Below are 20,528 nucleotides of genomic sequence, written 5' to 3'. Positions count from 1 at the left end.
CAATACCATCCCCCTCCTCCAATACCTCTCCTGCCAATACCACCCCCCTTGCAACCCCCTCATCTGATACTGACTCCCCAATACCAATGCCCCAGTACCATCCTCCTCCTCCAATACCTCTCCCCGTTATCACCCCCTCAATACCAACCCCCTCATCTGATACCATCCCCCGATACCAACCCCCAATGCCAACCTGCTCCTCTGATACCTCCACCCAACACCAACCTCCTGATACGAGCCCCCCAATACAGTCCCCCCGGTACCAACCCCAGACACTGACCCCCCAGTATCAACCCCTTCCTCCCATCCATTACCAACCCCTGATACCATCTCCCTGATGTAAACCCCCAATATCGTCCACCTGATACCAACCCTCTCCTCCCATACCTCTCTCCTGACACCAATCCCCCGATACCAACCTCCTCCTCCAACACCTCCCCCAACACCAACCCCCCGATACCACCCTGTTACCAACCCCCTCCTCCAATACCTCTTCCCCAATACCAACCCCCTCCACACCAACATCGATTCCATCCCCCCTCCAATACCAACCGCCCCAATGGGACCGATACACCCCCCAATATTGTCTCCTTCTGATCCCAACCCCCCACTGCTTTGATACCCCCTCCTCCGATACCAATCCTCCCTGATATTGTCCCCCTGAGACCTACCCCTCTGATGCCAACCCCACCGCGAACATCGATATCTCTCCCCCAATTTCAACCTCCCCTCTTGTATTGATCCCCCCTTTGAGACCAATACCCCACTGGTATCAGTGCCCCCCATACCAGTCCCCCCGATATTCCCTCTGGTGTCAACCCTCCCACTCCCACTGGCCACCTCCAAAGCTACACCCCATCTTTGACCACTCTCTTCTCCTCCTCCTCCAGTACCAGCTTCTCTTCCCTAGTATCCTACCAAACTCCTCTCCTGTGGCACTGAATGCCATCCCACCAGTCCCTGGCACTTGCAAAGTACCTTACCCTCCCCCTCCTTCTCCCCACATAAGCCTTCCCCAGCAAGCCAAACCTGACAGTACCACTGCACAAACAAAACGGAAACTGACTTCATTAATTTCCATTGGCCATGCTGAGAAATTCAGAAAGTAAAGAAAGAGCACAAACGGGTAAGTGAACTGTGTATTTAAAATACTTTCAGTGTAAATACGATCAAAGGAACTGCCACTCCAGATCAGACCAGCAGTCCATCTAATCTGGTATTCAGTACAACGGTGCTCAGAAGTATCAGACGAAGGTGCAAGATACGCCATAATGGACAGTTATGCCAAGAGGGGATGTTTCTTCATAATCTCCATCAGTGAGTGGTTTATGCCCTGATGCATGCGGCCTTAGAAATTTTGCCTCTTGTGTAGCAAAACTAGGCTTTGAAGGATTCGATTTTTATCAGTAAATGTCCATAAATGTCAGTTTCAAACCCCCCCCCCACACTGAAAACATATTTCCATCGATGATGATCAAAAATTTTCAGACAGTCAAAGTAACAAAAATGCTGCTTGAGAACTTATTACAGTTTGATTTAAGGATCTATACTTTGTATATTTTTGCCATGTGATGTTGACAATTTGGGTTTTAATGCTTTGACTTTTTGAATCTCAACATCCACTGTCATTAAATAATCACTGTCCCACAACTGTGAAGATTTAAATCAATAAATTAAAAAAACATGCTTAAAAATAAACATTGATATTATCCAGCAAATTTATAAAAAAATAAAAATTGAATTCTGCCAAGCCTAAAAGTAACTCTGGATTATCCATATCAATGTCTCGGCATTAACTTCAGCAGGCTACACTGATGGACACCAGCTGAAGCTCTTGGCCTGTGCCTGTTTGCATCGCAAAAATATTCTTTCAGCCATGCAGCACCCTGTGCCTTGGCAGGGAGTGTGTCTGTGTAGGAGTTTATACACACGATTATGATTCCTGGGCTAAATCCTGAAGCCTTTTTACTCACTTGCTGTGACTTTCATTGAGGGTTTTACCCGAGTAAGGCCGGAGGGATTGGGACCACTCCCAATAAATTGGTTAATGACTCTGTCAATTTAGCTCACAGAAGCCATCAGCTGGACTGACACACTTAGACAATGGAAGCTCCAGATCCTGCTGCTCCAGTAAATCCCTTTCCCTGGTTCGCACAAATGAGCTGGGGGCTTGAGATCTTTATTGGATAGTTTTCTCCTGCACTATTTGCATAGCCATATGCAGAGGCCATTTCAGAGTGGGTGTCACCCAGTATCAGCATGCCGCAGCCCTGCCAATGCAGCATGTAGCTGAGACTATTCTCTGTAAAGGCTGAATGGGCGGGGGTGGGGAGAGAAATTAACATCTACTTGGTCAATGCTTGGGCAGCCCTGTCAGCCTTCATCTGTGTGACGTGCAGCCTGGGTCACTGGGAGCTGTTGAGAAAGGATTTGTGAATATCGGGAGCATTTAGCCTCACTTGGCCCAGAGGCACAGCCAGAGGGGACTAAAAGCCAGGAGTTATTGTTCCCTTGTGGAACCAGATAACAGTATTATGCTTCTCTGTCAAAATGGGTTTAAAAATGCTCTGGGCCCATTGGAATTAGAGGTGGGAAAGCCCCATTAGGTCCTCTAGTCTGGTCCCACAGGACCAGAAGAATTGTACCCTGGTGCATTTTCTAATAAAACTTGTTTTTCTCTAGTGCTTTCCATGCAAGGACCTCACAATGCTGCATAAACATTCATAGGCCAAATTCACCACTGGCCCAGTGACATTAGCCTCACTCTGTATCTGTGAAGTAGGTGAGTTATTATTGTCCCCATATTGCAGATGGGGAAACTGAGGCCCAGAGATGCAAAATGATTTGTCCAAGGTGCACAGGAAAGTTTGCAGTAGGTCTGTCACAGTTCAGTCCTGGGCTGTAACCACAAGACCATCTTCCCTCTTGCTAGCTTGTCTGAGATGTCCCCACAAGATGGTCCACTGACTCCTGCTGGATTTGGGGCATGTAAGAAGATAAGATTGAGCCCTAACCAGCTAATTTTGTTAATTTAAATCATTTTTGAAAGGCAGTCACTCTCTGGAGGGGATTTTTAGTAGATTTTTAAGGTCGCTTGAAAGCCAGTTCAGCTTCCTTTTTCTTTCTAGACAGAAATAGGCACATTGTGGTGGAAGATTTGACTTTGCCATGGTTCCTTGCTTAGTCATCTGCAGTAGCCCAGAGCAGTTATGAGAAGACAGAGTGTCTGATTTGTTTGTTTGTTTGTTCCTTTTCCTCCCTGAGTTGCCTTCAGAATTTGCAATGTGAACAGCAGTTCAGGAAACACAGAGAAGATGACACAGCTCATCTGCACTTAATGGATGCATCATCAGATCAAATGAGGATCTCAAACCACACCCCACGCACACACCCACACCCACACCTATCCTCTTTCCATTGCCTAAAATCATCACTTAAGGGAAAAGGATAATACTTCGCACTCAGGCCAGTTCTGTACAAAGTTGTACCTATAAAACTAGAGGTGCGATTTGATATCACTTTGGTTAAACTGGTGTAACTTTGTGCCGCTTATATTAGTTTAAACCTGGTTTATAGCAGTTTAGCTTGTGCCACAGGCTATAAACTGGATTATGCCACTTATAAAGCGCTACAAACCAGATGCGGTATAAGTGTGTCCAAATACAAAGATGCATCGGAATTATAAGCTCTTTGGGGAAGGGACCATCTTTTTATTCTGTTTGTACAGCACCTGGCACAGTGGCGTCCTGGTTCATGAGGACTCCTAGGTGTTACCCATAATACAAATAAAGTGATTCAAGTTCAACTGATGTAACTTCTGTGTGTAGACAAACTCTTACGTCACGCCTTTAATCCCAGGAGCTGAATGCGTTTTGCTGACATTCATGAATGAAGCCTCACCCCACCCACGGGAAAGCTGATGAATCTGTTTATCCCCATGCGGTAGATGGTGAAACTGAGGCACAGCAAGATGTGATTTAGCCCAAGGTCAGTGCCAGGGAGAGAACCCAGGAGTCCTGACGCTCAGCGCCATGCTAGACTGCGCTGCCCCTTCCCCTACCTTGTCTCTTTCATGCAGTTGCTCTTTGGACTTTTTTTTTTTTTGGCTTGTGTCAGGTGTCAATGTTCAAATAGGGAATTGCTCTGCTGGACAAGACCAGGAAGGTGCATCCTCTTGGGTGACCACAGGAAGGAATCCCTGCTTTAAAATTATTTCTTTTCATTAAGAGCTCCCCACCCCCTGCCATTTATTCTTTTCCTTTTCACTGACCCCCCAACAAGTCTCTGGTTGGGCTCTGAGGTCTCTGAGGCCAAAGCTTTGTGGGGTTTTTTTTTTAAACAACCATGTTTTCCCCTGCAGATTGGGCAATCCCAGTGGTTTTTTCCCTCAGTCGGCATTGCCAACACCAGGTTCGACAGCTGCTGGATGGGATTTCTGATTCCTGCCGTGAGGCTACAGGGAGTCCAAATGTCAACACACAAACAGCAGCTAGGCCCCGGTTCATGCGTGACCATCACAACAGCTGCACTGACTCAACGGGGCGTTCACAGGAAGCCAAGCCGGAGAGTCACCACTCAAGGAGCATTCTCAGGGCCCCAAACTTGGGGTAACGCTAGACAGCCTCCTGACTTCCCTATGCCCAGACAAGCTAACACAAGGAGAGCGCAGCTTTGCTGTGACGCCCGGCTCGTAATCACCCACAACCCAGCTTTAGAGATAGTCAGGGAGCGTAGCCCTCAGTCAAAACCAATCCAGCACTAGGACAGTGGCTTCAGAGAGCAGGAAGGGTAGGTTTTCAGGAGCTAGCCCTAGATCACAGATAGTCCACCGCGGGGATAGCTCAGGGCATAGGACTGATGGGACTAGGATGAGGATGCAGGTTCTGGCTACCCTCCGTGCTACTTCAGTGCACAAACTGGACCTGGCTGCTGAGTCTGTCATTAGCGTCCCAGCATGCTTCTGGTTCAGCAGGTGCTTTTTGAACCCCAGACTGGTGCCCGTGGAGATGGGGTTTTGCTCCAGTGGCCCTTAGTAGGGTTCATATGGGATCGAAATGGCACCAGCAGTCGGGGGAGATCAGGCCGTCCCTTTCCGTCCATCCACATCTCCTGTCCCATCGTCATCCCAAGAGAGGATCCGGGGACCATGAATGGATTTTGGTGGGGCTATTTCACCACCCAAGATACAAACCAGCTATGACGTTGCACCCCATAATGTTTTATAGAAATATGCTTATGAGTGTAAATATGACATAACTGGAATATATTTTATGCTAGATATGCCATGTAACATATCTTTGCAAAGGTTATATTCTTCTCCATGTATTCAGCCTATTCGTATGCATGTATCATTTTTATATCTGAAGTTATGAGCGTTGGCTCTATGCTTGTATTTGAAGTGTTTGCTGTAGAAAGAATCTAAGGCAGATTTGGTCAACATAGTGTGAAGGGGTTATTCAAGTAATTGGGAGTACTTGGCTAACAATGGATCTTGATAGATGCCAGTCCACATCTGAGCTTTCCTGGGAACGTTCGGGCTAACATACGGGCAATGGCGATGGCCTGTAGAGAACTGAGTCATGCATGGACATGTGAAATGCCCATGTGACTCCAAAACTCCATCTTGTAGCTATGATGCTACACAGGGGGAGAGAAGGGTTTCCACGCACAAGAGAGAGACTATATAAGCCCCTGGAATCCCCTCCATTTTGTCTTCAGCTGGCTCAAGAGATAGCCTCTCCATCCCAAAGAGATGCCTGAAAGAAACTGGAACAAAGGACAGTAACTACAGGGGTGTGACAGGTTTCAGAGTAGCAGCTGCATTAGTCTGTATTTGCAAAAAGAAAAGGAGTACTTGTGGCACCTTAGAGACTAACACATTTATTTGAGCATAAATACAGCTGTAGCTCACGAAAGCTTATGCTCAAATAAATGTGTTAGTCTCTAAGGTGCCACAAGTCCTCCTTTTCTTTTTACAGGGGTGTGAGTGATTGCTGGACCCAGACTAGGAGGGACTCTTGTCTGTAAAAGAAGCTTATTGGAACATCTCTGAGGGTGAGATTTACCTGCATTTAGTTTCTTACTGTAGTAGGCTTAGACTTGCAAGTTTTTGTTTTATTTTGCTTGGTCATTTACTTTGTTCTGTCTGTCATTACTTGGAACCACTTAAATCCTACTTTTTATATTTAATAAAATCACTTTTTACTTATTAATGAACCCAGAGCAAGTATTAATTCCTGGGGAAGCAAACAGCTGTGCATATCTCCCTATCAGTGTTAGAGGGTGAACAGTTTATGAGTTTACCCTGTATAAGCTTTATACAGAGTAAAACGGATTTATTTGGGGTTTGGATCCCATTGGGAGCTGGGGGTCTGGGTGTTGGAGACAGGAGCACTTCTTAATCGTTTTCAGTTAAGCCTGCAGCTTTTGGAGGACGTGGTTCAGACCTGGGTCTGTGTTTGTAGCAGGCTAGCGTGTCTGGCACAACCAGGCAAGGTACTGAAGTCCCAAGCTGCCAGGGAAAACGGGCTCAGAGGTGGTCCCAGGACATCAGGTGGCAGGCCCAAGGGGGTTTCTGTGATCCAACCCGGCACACCCAGAGACACCCCACGCGGGAGCAACGCAAACTGGCAGCTGGTTCACAGATTCCCCATTTACTGGGTTCCTTGGACACTTGCAGCACCGACATTGAACCCCATCCCCACAGCACGCTGCAGGACAGCTGCTGCCCGCAGGGTCACGGCCCCTCTGACTCTTCAGTTCTGATGCCAGAAACCGGCTCTCAGGATGCTGGGACTGGTCCTTCGGCAGCATTCCAGTAACACAGCGGAAATGCTGCCTTGAGGCTGCCCCCTGGTGGTGCAGGAGATCAGCAGCGGGCAGCTTGCAGCACTGTCTGTGGGCTTGTAACTCTCCCAGCGTGAGAGTGGGGCTGTCTGGGAAGCTGCCATCAGTTTCAGCCCCAGTGCAGGGCCCCACTCATACAGTGTGTGATTCCACCCACTGACAGAGGCGTCTGGCGTAATCTGAGGGGCTGACGGTGGAGAAGGTCTGTCCCCGGTACCGGATGCATTTCCACAGGTGCTCGAGCCTCTTGGGGAAGCTGTACACGGTGAACAGGTCAATGATGCCCATGAAGTAGCGGAGCTCCGGGCCATCAAGCAAGTGCAGAGGGCTCCTGCATCTGGGCAGCAAGCGTCGGTTCTGGGCCAGGATGTAGGCCAGATCATGGTCAGGCTTGGCGCTGCTTTGGAAGCTGACATCCTGCACCCCAGAGTTCAGCTCACGCAGTCGGTAGAGGTCGACTTCTCCTACCATCTCAGACACCACAATGTCAGACTCTTCATCCATGATCCCTGACATGGAGGTGAGCAGGGAGCTCTCGGGATTGCTCAAGGACCTGTAGCAGGGAAAGGCCAGGACAAGGAATGGGTGAGATCTTGGGGACACCCCAGATCAAAGTGATAGGAACCGGCAGTTGGTCTGCAGCTTCCCCGTTGACTTGGTTCCTTGGAGGCTCACAGGCTCCTAAGGTTCAGTCACCTACAGTCATGGATTGTGGGCCTGATTCTCAGTTACACTAAAGCCCTTTATGCCACTTGGCAGGGGAAAGGGTCCCTGAGACCCTCCCCCAGAGGAGAGGGCAGCATACAGCTAGGGTAAGGGCTCTGTGCTAGGCTGCTCCCAGCCCCAGGTGCAGGAGATATGTCAGGAGCAGGCCAGGGGCAGAGCATGGAAGGGAAGGGCGTGGCCAGAGATTATAGCTGTTCTCTGCTTCCTAGGGCTCCTAAGCACCTGAGGGAAAGAGAGTGAAAGGTAGAGCAGCTCTGAGGCTGCTGGGACTGACACGAGGGACTTAACATCCCCTTTGCCTCATCCTCTAGTTTGGCCACAAAGGAGGAATGCTGTGACTGAGAATCAGGGCCTGCGATGCTGAGTCCAACTACGTTCCTGTGGGGTCTCTGCCCTCCTGGGGACGCTGGGCTTCAGGCACTCTGCAGGCTCACCCCAAGCAGCGTGGTAGCTGGGGGCAGAGCCTGTCGTGTCTGCTGCTTGCCCCCAAGCAGCCAGAGCTGCAGGAGAAGCAGAGGGCTGGCTGTGAAAGTGGCAACGCGCTCCCCCTCTGTGCTGAGCGTTCTCTGCAGGAGGCTGATCACTCACTTGGTGGTCCTGAAGATGATGTCTGCGAAGGACAGGTTCCGGCCCTTTTCGTCTGCATGCAGGGCCTGAAATGCCACCAGCAGGCTGTAATCCAGCACGTTCAGCTCCTTCAGGAACTGCGTGTCCACCTGCATCTGGCATAGGAGCCAGGAGCGCTGCTGACCTGCAGGAGAGAGCGGAGAGGCTGACAGACATGAGTGAGAGCCCGAGCCAGGGAGGGGAAGGTCTGAGCAGGGATGGGAGATAAGCAAGGACAGTTAGCCTGGGAGTGGGAGGGGCAATGTTCTGCAGGGGGCCAAGCAGATGGGGCCTTGGGCAGGGGTGACAGACAGTTCTGATGTAGCAGGATCAGGAGTAGAAGAAGCTGCAGCTGGAGGAGAAACAGCTGCTTGTGAAGGAGAGATGAGTGCAACTGGAGGCCAGGCAGCAGAAGTGAGTCAGTGGAAGGAGACACACAGAGCGGAGACAGAAATCAAGTGACAGCAAAGATCACAGAGCGATCACAAGGGAATGAGTGAGGGCAGAGGGGAGGGCAGTGCAGAGGGAGAGGATGGCTGCTAGTTCGGGGAGTACTGAATGGGAGGGTTACTGGGGTCCCCAGCTTGTAGCTGGCTTGGGACCCAGACTCCATACTGCACACAGCCACCTGCCGGCTGGCCATGGAGCAGCAGGGCTAGATACAGGCCACTCACAGGCTTTGCAGGAGCCCAGAGGCCCAAGCGTCTGCCTGATGAGCTAAAGCAGCGGCTCAGAGCAAGCAGAGGCACACGCAGCCAAGTGCTTGGACAGGCTCCACCTCACTGTGCTCCGGGACTGTCTGTCTCATGTGGTTCCATCAGCATGGAACTTAGCTGGCAAGCTGAAGAAAGAGGTGGGTGGTGCAGATATGGGCGGGGGGGACGGACACGTGATCACCCAGAGCCAATGGGCTGAGCCTTAGCGGAGACAAATAAATAGAAGGTCCTTCATGCTGACTTCAGGGAAGTCACTGCCCAGTCTCTGTGCCTCAGTTTCCCCACCCCTCATGATTCTGACCCTCCTCTGCAGATTGCTTGGAGCTCTAGGGACGGAAAAGTGCCTGACATGAGCCAAGGATCATTATCATCATCAGCATGGTGATGAATGGGCTACGCAGGACACCACCATTTCCATCCAGCCTCTCTGCACCGATCTACGACCCTGCAGGGTGGACACACAGGCACATCCTGGCCAATAGGAGAAGGGGGTAGAAACCCTATGGGAGACCCTGACCCACACTGGGGGGTAGCGGCAGCTGCATGGCAAACCAGGAGCAGCAGGGAGGCTGAATGCAGCGGAAGGTCTCGGGGAATCATGGGAAGAACCAGCTGGGGCAGGAGCCAGGGAACCACATGTGCAACCAGGGTCAGGTCTGCGCAGAAGCTGTGGAGAAGCAATGGAGCTTGGGAACGTGGGCAGAGAGGTTCCAAGGAGACACACCACCAGCTGATCCTGGCCTGGAAACCCACCTCCAGCAGAAACGGGGCTGGAGAGGCACCAGGCAGAGGAGCCCTGACCCTCTATTGAACTACCCCCCACCCCCACAGGCCCACATACAAACCACTTTTGGTTTACCTTAAATTGCAAGCATTCAAGCCACGTTCCCCTTTTGCTAGTCCTAGTAAAATACCCCTTCCTTTAGCCCAGTGTCTGACTTGTCAGTGACCCATGAGGGCTAGCGCCTAGCATCTAAAGTGTCTTCGGAGCCTGCCTCCAAGTCACGGTACACCTGGTGTGCTCCTAGTGCCTTTGGGGTTTGCTGGGCCACAGCCCTAACAATTACCCCATCATCACGGGGTAGCAGGACATCTGCCATCTTGGCTGATACCTGGGGATGGAACCAGGAATCGCAGCCGTAACCCCCAAGTCCCTATAGCTTGAGCTAAACAGCCAGGATCCGAGGGGCGGTTACGGTCATTCCGACAGGAGGTTCCATCCACTTCCCAGCGAGTCGGCATCCATGTCATAAAACCAGCTCACACCACCAATGGGCTTCCCACGCTGGCGGCCTCAGCAGTGAAGCCAGGAGTGAACAGGGACACAGACTGAATTACTGGCTTCTCCCTAGAGGTGGCTGCCTTCAGCTCAGGTGTGAGGCACTTTGGCAAGATGGCTGCGGGAGGGGATGTCGTACCTTTTTGGTGAATAGAGCACTTAGGCCTCCGGATACATGGATCCTGCATCTTTCTCCAGCGCTAAGCTGGGTCATTCTCTTTCCTCTCTCTCTCTCTTTCTCCCATCAGCCTATGATTAATTCACAACCTTCCAGATTGGGACCTATGTAATGAGGAGGTTTAGCTAAGCGGGGTGTGGTAGATGGATAGAGACAGAGGCTGGATGGTGGGTGGATTGAATGGCAGATGGCTGGACAGTATGAAGTGGGTGGGTGTCCCAGTGGGTCGCCCTGCCTCCCCAGGCCTTCCTTGGCCAGGGGAGTACTCACCCAGGTGGATGGAATTTCCTTCGAAGTTGAGATCCTTCAGCACCACGATGACTTGGCTGCCCCCAGGGGCGGGCTCCGTCCAGCGATTCACCTGACACCCTTTAATGTCGTACCTGCACATGGCAATTAGGATAGGCGATTCCTGAACCCCTGTTTAACCCTTTCTGCACCACACCCTAGGCATGACATACAAGAGAGCCCATCGCAGCCGTGGGTCGGAAGGGGGAGGAAAGTCTCCCATTGGGCTGCACCATCTGAGAGTGCAAAGGTAGGGTGACCAGATGTCCCGATTTTATAGGGACAGTCCCGATATTTGAGTCTTTTTCTTATATAGAAGCCTATTACCTCCCACCCCCATCCCGATTTTTCACACTTGCTGTCTGATCACCCTATGCAAAGGGGTTATACCCATGGACTTTGAAAAGGGTTCAGTGCTCAGTAATTTTCCTATGAAATATTCATGCTCATCAGTAGGTTCATATCCCTCGCAGTCTGCAGCCACCAGAGGGTGACATGATCACCCACGTTTTATCAGGGTTGCTTGTGCGATATCAGAGTTTGTAAACTCGCAGCTGCAGCTATTAGGGGGCACAGGAACAACACACATGGGAGCAGGTCTGACATTCCCTTCGCTAGTGGGCAGCGGTGACACACACGTTGCAGAGGGGCAGACAGCCACAAAGGCAGGACATTATTCCAGAGAGGAGAGGACTGTACAAATCCCTCTGATCCCAGAGCCATGACCCCTCTAACCGCATGGGCCTGTAACTCACCGTTCAAGGATTCTCTCGTCGGGATAGAACACGCTCTGCATGATGATGAAGTATTTCTAGAGGAGAGAGAAGAAGAGACTTGATGGAAACCGGCACAGAGATGGAGTTGGCTGTGCCAAAGATGGGGCTGGTGGCACGTGACACGGACTCCCACAGGCAGATGGAACCTACCTTCTTCTCCTGAGCCACGATGATGCTGTGAACCCCTGGAAGGGAGGAGACAAGGGGAAAGTTCAGAGAACACAGACCACGATTGGCAGTCTGGCCCGCTGGCGGCTCTGACACCCCCACTAACCAGCAGGGACACTGAGTACCGTGTCCAGGGTACAAGGGCCTTGCAACCTGGGTTGCAAAAATCTTAAGCATGGTTGCAGCCAAACAGGCTGTACCCAGGTATGGCTAGCAAGGAGGAGGGCAGGCCAGACTGGTTGAGAGCAGGGCTTAGAGCCACCTGCTATAGATAAGGTCCCTTCTCAGGCTGGAACCCAGTGGTTCTCGATACACTGCCCAGCGAAAGCCTGTTAGATCCTCACTTGGCAGCCTTGACTTCTGGTCCCCTGAATAGTGACTTGGTCAAGCAGAATCACAGGGGATAGGCAAGGTGAGGTTCCCCCTCAGAAGGTCCTAGGCCATGTCTCCCAGGTGCCATGTCCCACCATCTCCTCTCTGTTAGGTACTGTCCCAGGCCGGACTGTTCTCCCTGGCGTTTATGGAGCCTCAGTCTTTCCCCGCAGCATGTCGGAGGTGGTTCTTACCCAGGAACTTGACGAGGAGGGAGTGGGGGTATCTCTCAAGGTGCTGGATGTACTTGGGCAGGTTGGAGAGGAGGAACCGGATCTCTCTCTTACTCTGAGTCTTCAGGAAGAAGCATTTGTTGTTCCTACAGCACGAGGAAGCTGAGAGTTACCCCCGGGCTGTTGATGGGGATAGGGGGAAGCGAGAGTCCTCATGTCCTGATCAGACCCAGGACACACCCAGCTCCCCAGGTATGTTCCTGTATGCCCAACATCTGCACACTGTGTGTCCACCCCTCCCCCCACAACAGCAATAACCGAACATTTGGAGTTTTGCCATGAAGACACACAGGTGACCCGTCTCCCTTCTTAGCATCGCCAGGACACTGCAGAGCAGAAGAGCAAAGGCGTCCTGACTGCTGCTATGAGGAATTGCCCCTTGCTAGTGAATATCAGACACGAACGGTTCTGATCAGCACCCCCAATACTTTATCCTTACCCACACACTGTCCCATACCCAGAGACTGGACAGAAACAACACACCGGGACATACGCTGTCCAAAAATACAGATAGCCTCCCAGTCACACACGGAAACCACCGCAGAGCAGGGGACAAAACACAAGCGTGATCTCCCACCTAATAAATGGGTAGCCTCCCCTCCCCAAACCCATGCAATTACCCACATTGTCCATGGTCTGACATATCCACCAGGTCATGCCAAAATGCAACACACACTTACACACCCTAACACATTGGGTACCTACGCAAGTCTAACAAAACACAGATCCATCCTCTCTCCCTCCCGCTACAGCCACACGCACACAGCATTACACACCCATTGCATGTGCACACACAAGCCATAGAGGGGTACTACAATGCCCTATATCAGGGGTTCTCAAACTTCATTGTGCCATGACCCCCTTCATGACCAAGGAAGGGGGGAGACCTGAGCCTGCCCGAGCCCCACTGTCCTGGCTGGGGAGATCAAAGCCCAAGCCTCGCTGTCCTGGATGTAGGGGGGCAAAGATGAATCCCAAGGGCTTCAGCCCCAGGCAGGGGACCTGTAACTCTGAGCCCCTCCCCTAAGGGCTGAAGTCCTCATGCTTTGGCCCCAGGTGGTGGGCCTTGGGCTTGGGCCCCAATCCCCAGAAAATCTAACGCCAGCCTTGGCGACCCCATTAAAACGGGATCGCGACCCACTTTGGGGTCCCGACCCTCTGGCCTACATTATAGCAGCAGCAGCGTATTCGTGCTGGTTGTTACATGGCTCAGCTGCTGGGTGCTCTCTGATCACGACAGATCTTTCTAGTCAGTAGTAAGTTATCTTCTTGATTGCTGGTTCACTTAGGCAGTTAGTTCTGAAAGGCACGGTACAAATAGATCTTAGGCCAAATTCTGCCTTCAGACGTTCACCTGTCTTCCTGTGGATATCAGTAGGTGTTAGGCGGGAGTACCTGAGGTTAAATTGGCTGTCATTGATCACCTAGAGGAGTGGTTTTCAACCTGGGGTCCGCAGACCCCTAGGGGTCCGCAGACTATGTCTAAGATTTCCAAAGGGGTCTGCAGCTCTATTCAAAATTTTGTACGGGTCCGCAAATGAAAAAAGGCTGAAAACCGCTGACCTAGACCATTGAGCTCTCAGAGAGCGCAGACCTCTCTCTGCACCCATGGGAAGACTCACGTCAGGAAGAAGTCGGCCTTGCTCTTGGAGTTGCTGATGAACTGCAGGTAGGAGCTCCCGGAGGACAGGGACAGCTGGTATTCCTTCTCTGACATGCCCAGCAAGTGCCTGAAGTAAGCGAAGGCCGGGCCACCGTACGTACGCATCTCAAAGCCCTGCAGCGACCCGGGAGGAGCAAGAGGTGAGACCAGGTTCTACTGCACCATGCTACCCGGCACGCATGCCAGGCTGCCAAGTGCTTTCACCCCACCTCCCCCAGTCAGCTGGAGAGGCGGGGGAACAACTGCTACCGGCTGGCCCACAGGGAGCTGGGAATAGCAACAGCGTCTCGGTCCTCCCTCAAAGCTACAGAACGCAGACATGGCTACTGTTGGACTAGAGAGTCAGCACAGGTGACTGGTGGAGGTTGTATGGATGTGCCTCTGCATATGTATGTATACGTGACGGTGTGGATAGGTATGGATGTGGGTGGGAGGTATAGAAATAGGGGGGGTGCTTGGCTATCTGCAGCTCTGATGGACCCTGGGGATAGCTGTATGGTTAGGGTGTGCGGCTACAGTGTAGGGGTTAGAGGGTGGCTCAGGGATCCTGCGACAGGTCCGTGTTAGTGAACTGGGCCTGGTGTACCAAAGCCTCTGGCCGGGGCCTGTGCTTTTTCCCTGCTGTGGTGAGTTCCTACCTCATGGGCCTGCTTCAGCACGGCCTTGCAGTCTGCGTCACTCAGGGCATCCTGGCAAGGAGAGAGAGACAGAGAGTGAGTGCACTGCAAGGGGACTTCTCCCCATTCACGTTCGCTGCTTCGCCGACCTTCCCAATGGGCCTTCCGGAAAGCAAATACAAAATGATTTGGGGGGAGGGAGGGGGAAGGGAAATCGGCTTGGGAGTGTGGGGACTGCAAGAAACATGATGGCAACTAAAGGGAGTACACCGGCCTCTGGGCTCACCCCAGCCCCAGGCCTGCCCCATCTCTCCCCATCTCTTTCCCCTGCTCTGCCCCAGTGCTGTGGATGGAACTGATGTGGGACAGGGTTATTCCTGTCTTTTTGAACCCCTTCTCCTCACTGCTAGCCAGCTGTCACCATCCTGCCACAGGAGGTCAGGATTTCCTCAGCAGGGATAGGCCACCCCCATCTACCCACCTCATGCTTCTCTGGTTCCCATCACTGCAGGATCTCAGCCCCTAGGCACAGACTTCTCCATTTGCTAAGGACAACGCTTCTTGCAGCCCCTGGTCTAGCAGGTTTCTTATTATTATTCAGGCCTTTCAGTAAAGGCCTTTTGTCCTCTGGCTCTCTCTATGAAGCTGTGCCCGCCCTGTTAGCCCCCGTGTAGGGCCGGAGTCCCATCTCAGTCACTCTGGTCTGAATATGCAGGGAAGTTCATGGAGTACCACCAAGAGGCTGGCTCACTCCACATAATGTCCAGTGAGTCCTGGGGGGGTCACGGGAATGCTGGGATGGGGGCCAACCCTGAGCTTGAGTTGGTGTGCGCATGACACAGATCACTAGCTACCCCCATCCCTGGGGGCAAGGGGCGGGGAGTCCCCTACAGAGCAGCCTGTTCTCCCTCCAGCAGGAGAGGGGCCCCTTTGTTCTTGTCAGTCAGGAGTTTGCTCTGATCACCTGTGCAGAGCTGTACCGGGCTGCTAGCCAGGCAGTGCGTTTGAGCCACCAGTTTGGCTGGGCCGGCCAGGGCCGAATTTCACATCAGTTCGTCAGCATTCTCCAAAGAGGGAGCACAGCCTAGTTCTTAGAGTAGGGGGCTGCCTGGCTGCCTCGCCCTGGGACATGGGCCCGGCCCTTCCCCTCTCAGTGTCAGGGGGATGCAAAGCACTTGGGGCTCCTTGACTGCGGGGAGACAGGAGGGAGGAGAATGGGATCATGACGGGAGTGCTTAGGAGGCTGCACACCTTTGCTACCGCAGCACACCCACTGGTAGCCCCGTGCTGAGGGAGAAGGCCGTGTAGGAGTCTCGTCGTATGGTCGGGCAGCTGGGGAGGCGAATGAGCCTGTCCCGGGAGGTACTCACCGCAGGTGGGTTGTCAATGGCCTCTTGGATGGCAGCCCTGAGCCCCACCTTCAGCATGCAGGTCAGGTCATAAAACTCGTGCTCCCCGTTGATCTCAAAGAGGCCCAGGAGCTTCCACTTCTGGCGGAGCTTCCAAAGGAACCTGCGCTTCAGCGTGAGAGACCTCCGGCCCCTCGTGCTCTCCGGGGCATCCGTCTGCAGGGGACAAGGCCCCGTCGAGGAGTCAGAGGAGAGAGCGGGGCTCCATCCGGAGACGGGAAGCCCCGGAGCCCCTGGGCAGAGAAGAACCAACCTGTTCCCAGCAGACAGTGAGGGGCATGGGACCTGAGCTTGAAGAGGTTTGAGGGAAGATGGACGACTGGCAAAGTAGGGGGAGTTCAGAGAGGAACAACAGCAAGGACCAGGGGGCTGAAGGGGAGTAAACTCCCTCTGGTCCTTGAGTGAGATCCCAGACCCACTGACATCAATGCCAAAGTTCCCATGGACTTCAAGCAGGCCAGGATTTTGCCCCTGGAGAACATTTGAACTCCTGGTGAAAGAGCCAAACACCTAGTCCTCGCGGAGACAGGAGCAGTGTGCATGCAAGAGTCAGAGCCAGGCAGGCCAGACAGAATGGTGGTTATCGCTCTGCTGAAAGGCGCTAGTGGCTGCCACCAGTGGGGGCTGTAATCCAGGGACAATCACACACCTCAGTAAAACCGATGGGGGCGCCAAGCACTCTCTGTCAGACTCCCTAGAAGGAGCACTTAACCCTTGTATGTAGGGAAAACAGCTACAGCCAAGAGAGGCTACTGCCCAAGACACTGAGTCACGTGGCCAGGTCTGAGTTAACCCAGTAGCGTAACAGGGGTTTCCCTGATTGCGCACACAGGAACTAGGATATCAGTTTGCAGCTTGAGTGGGAACAACTAATTTAGATCCCATCATTTTGTACATATAGTTGTATTAGCAGATATTAACTTTTTATCATTTTTGTATGTTAATCTCTCATAATTCTTTTATATGCTAACCATAAGCCTTTTTATTTTGTGTATCTATATATTTATTGTCCTATATATATTGAAACTAAAAAGTTCTTTGTCCTTTAATTGAACCTAATGGGCAAAGAACATGAGAACGGCCAGACTGGGTCAGACCAATGGTCCATCTAGCCCAGTGTCCTGTCTTCTGACCGTGGTCAATGCTAGGTGCTTCAGGGGGAATGAACGGAACAGGTCATCATCAAGTGATCCATCCACTGTGACAATGAACTCAATGATGAAATGCGTATTATCTTTTACCTTGATCTTATTAATATAGGCCAGATGTCCCAGGAAGAGACACACCCACCCACCCACAACCAACTACTACAAAGTTTCTACAGAAGGATGTTATAAACAAAATGAGGTGACTGATACGGGATACTTGTTATGACAGATGGACTCTGTAATGGATGAAATAATGCACCACTGAAAGGTGTTTTTAAATCATTTAAGCACTGTCAGTAGTCACAGCTGTTAGTAATAATGACTGGATTAGAGATTCTTTTTTGCTCATCAGTCAGGTAAACTGAGGATGACATTCCAAGAAATTCCATTAGTAATGAGGAAAACAGAACATATGGTAAAAATAATTATGAGAAAATATTTTCCCCTCCAAAAAAGGAGTTTCTTTGTCTCACACGCTATAAAAGGACATAGGTTTGGGGTGTTAGATAGGGAACAAACACTGTCGGCATTCCTCCAGTACAGAGGAGGGGACTCAACTACTTTCTCTTCACCATCTACAGGGGGGTGGCAAAGCATCTGTTCCTTGTGTATTCTGTATAGAGCTGTATCAATCTCTGACTGATAATCTCGATTAAATCAATTCCGTATGAGCCTGTCATCTGACAATCACAAATCGCTATTCAATTCAAACACCCAACGTTGGGATTGTGTTTTCCAAAGTGCATTACTTTGCACTTATCAACACTGCACCTTCCCTCCCGTCTGTCGTCACATGCCATCTCCCAGTCACCACTGCAGGTCACCAGTCAGCTCTCTGTAGACTAGTTTGAGAACTCCTATAAAATACAATATGACTCACCATGGCTTCTCTCTGAATGTCAGGCCTCAGCTCTACAGTGAACGCTATCTGCTGATGCTGCTGGCACAAAGGATTCCTACCAACGAACCCCAGTCCGTAGCCCACGGGGCACACCATCCATGCTGGCGGGAACCAGCCTGTGCAAAGCAAGAGCACAGGGTGCAATGATCGGTCAGTGCAGCAACCAGACAAAGCACAGTTAGATGGAGCATGCATGCATGAAGTGGGGAGTGCAACATGAAAACCAGCTGCCTTAGTGCCAGGGGCATGAATCAGTGTGCGGAGCAACAGCTGAACCCAGGTAAAAATACAGATCACTGCTTGGGGCAGAGCAGTGGCAAGAAGATGGGCTTGAGTGAGCTCTGACTGGCCTGCTGGATGGGATCAGCAGTGAAGTGGGACCAAACAGGGCGAGTCTAGACTCCAAGGGGAGTTAGGTGCTGGGTGGGTCCCAGACTGACTGACTTCGAGAGACTTTACCTAATGGAGCACAGGAGTCGAAAAGCTAGAATCCACGGACTTGCGGAGGCCTTGGCACTAACACAGTCAACAGTTCGAGACAGTCCGATTTTAGGAAGGCAAATTTGGGGAAATTACAGAGCTATAGGGCCTGCTCTCATTGGAACAGGGCGAGAGCCGCTGCTGGCTTCAATGTATCACTGTGACCATCTCCTTAACGACTTCCCAGAGCTCCTCTCAGGATGAGTCTCCATGGGCCCCTTCTGGGGGAGGGCACAAGGGCTATTCCAGAACGGCTCCCCATGGGGACCCTATTCTGCAGTCCGTCCGTGTGTTCTGGAATGACTCGTGCGCTTGGTGAGCATGGTCGCCGTTCCGGAATAGAATGTCCACACACGGAGCCATTCCGGAATCGCTGTGGCACAATAGCTTATTCCACAACAGTTGCTCTGGTCAGTTTCCCTAGGCAGACAAGCCCTTTGGTCTCACAACATCCTAGTTTAGACTCTCCTCATGATGATAATGATGATGCCTATTCATCTGCATTCCAGTAGTGGCCCAGGCACCCCCGCAGAGACCAGGACGCTGAGGTGCTAGGCGCTGTACAAAGAGCCGGTCTCTGCCCCAAGAGCTCTGAAGAAGTCACCGGGTGCTGGGGGAGGCAGGGGGAAAGGCAGACCCGGTAGCAGCGCTCCCAGCAGGAAATGAGCCTGATCCCGGGGCTCCCCGTCCGGCTGGGGGGAGGACAGCCCAGCCCAGCCCAGGGACAGCTTGCTGCCGGTTTGGGGGGCAGGGTGGGCAGCGGCCCGCCCCTTCCCAACCCTGGGAGCCGGGGTCTCATGGCATTCAGCCGGGGGTCCGGGGCAAGGGCAGGGGGCGCCGGCTGTGAGCGCAGGGCCCCGCTGGGCTCTGCCCCGGAGTGACGGGGTGGCGTGGCCGTGTCAGCACCTACCTCTGCGGGCGTCCTCTGCAACCGCGGGCCCCGCCGCCTGGCCCCGCCGCGCCCCACATCACTGCCCGCCCGCGCCAGCCCGCAGCCGCCTCCCCGAGCCCCCGGGCTGCTGCATCGCTCCTGTCCCTAGCAGGCGCCCTCCGGCTCCCGGCGGCGGAGGCTGGCGGCCCCGGACCCCCTGCCGCAGCGGCGGCGGCTGCCCAAGGGCTGCCGGCTGCAGAGCGGAGCGGGTGACATCAGCCTGCCGGCAGCTGGCCCCGTTGGCAGCAATGCGGCGGCGGGCGGGGGAAAGGCAGAGGAGACCGTGGCCCGCGCTCCCCCGGCGGGGGTGGGTCTTGGCCCTGCCAGAGGGTGCAGGGTTAACAGCTGCCAACGTGTAGCCGTCCTCAGCACGTGCCGCCTTCCCAGGCTTCATCCCCACCCATCCCTGCAGAGCAGGTAGCTAGAGCCCCGTTTGGGGGAAACTGAGGCAGAGAACAGGGCAGTCACTTGCCCAGGGTCACCCGGGGAGTCATTGTCCGAGTCCTGCTTTGAGCACAAGAGACTTAGGCTCCTAATTCTGCCCTCAGACCATTAGACCAGAGGCCTTCAAGCCCTGAGCTCTGCACCTGCCCACACAAGGTATTCACCTGGGATTCAGGGGCAGCACCCTGCAAGTTTTCCATGAAGAAACAGGGGGCATCTTGAGCCCTTATGGCTGTAAGGAAAATCTTCCAAAGGTGATGGGCGTGTAGCGGACACAGTTCTGTCTGCCTGAGTCTGCAGCCAGCCTGGGACAGCAGCTCTAGGAGGGAGGTGAACAGCCTGGATGCAGCCGTAAGTGTTAAGTCAAATTACCACAGGGTCAGAGCCAGGTTTTCATGTAACATGGGTGACCAGCTGCCTGGGGCAACCACTGCAAGTGTGCAAGCAACGCAGGTCACGTGCCGCTGAACCCTGGGCAGGCTGCAGCACCCAAGAGATTTTTTTTTCTCCCCCTGAATGACAAGTTTAGTGACCACATTAGGGCCATATCCTCCCCCCTCCCAGCATTGGGCCAGCCGCCCCTCATCATTCTCCTGATTGCTTGTATTGTTATTGATGGGAGATCTGCTGTGGATTGAGGCGTGTAAATGGACCTACCTTTGCAGGCTCTGTCCTGGCCCAGCATTTGAAATCAATTGCCCTGAGTTTCAGAAGTACTAAGAACCCTGGAGTTCCCACCGACATCGG

At 52.7% G+C, this 20,528-nt stretch overlaps 1 protein-coding gene and 1 long non-coding RNA gene across 4 annotated transcripts; one reads left to right on the top strand and one right to left on the bottom strand.

The window, feature by feature from the left end:
* The first annotated feature begins 804 nt into the window (after nucleotides 1-804).
* LOC122463117 lies at nucleotides 805-5,786 on the top strand. Of its 2 annotated transcripts, XR_006286148.1 has the most exons (4): nucleotides 805-1,126; nucleotides 2,683-2,782; nucleotides 3,129-3,987; nucleotides 4,361-5,786. It is a non-coding gene; the product is annotated as an uncharacterized LOC122463117 (long non-coding RNA). The 2 variants fall into 2 exon arrangements; XR_006286147.1 differs by having other exon boundaries at nucleotides 3,129-5,786.
* A 625-nt stretch (nucleotides 5,787-6,411) lies between these two features.
* On the bottom strand, nucleotides 6,412-19,469 carry PIP5KL1 (phosphatidylinositol-4-phosphate 5-kinase like 1). 2 transcript variants are annotated; one of them, XM_037880016.2, is made up of 11 exons: nucleotides 19,317-19,469; nucleotides 17,906-18,042; nucleotides 15,839-16,033; nucleotides 14,490-14,540; nucleotides 13,811-13,965; nucleotides 12,150-12,274; nucleotides 11,566-11,600; nucleotides 11,395-11,450; nucleotides 10,622-10,734; nucleotides 8,161-8,323; nucleotides 6,412-7,399 (listed from the first exon to the last, which is right to left on the bottom strand). In XM_037880016.2, the coding sequence occupies exons 2-11, from the start codon at nucleotides 18,020-18,022 to the stop codon at nucleotides 6,979-6,981; spliced, it is 1,431 nt and encodes a 476-aa protein (XP_037735944.1). In that variant the 5' UTR covers nucleotides 18,023-18,042; nucleotides 19,317-19,469; the 3' UTR covers nucleotides 6,412-6,978. The 2 variants fall into 2 exon arrangements, with proteins under 2 accessions (XP_037735944.1, XP_043386597.1); XM_043530662.1 differs by lacking the exon at nucleotides 19,317-19,469 and having other exon boundaries at nucleotides 15,839-16,130; nucleotides 17,906-18,008.
* Nucleotides 19,470-20,528: the final 1,059 nt, after the last annotated feature.

Source organism: Chelonia mydas, chromosome 16, assembly GCF_015237465.2.
Source record: "Chelonia mydas isolate rCheMyd1 chromosome 16, rCheMyd1.pri.v2, whole genome shotgun sequence".
Lineage (NCBI taxonomy): Eukaryota > Metazoa > Chordata > Testudines > Cheloniidae > Chelonia > Chelonia mydas.
The sequence above is the reverse complement of the archived record's forward strand: the minus strand, read 5'-3'. Positions and strand labels throughout refer to the sequence as shown.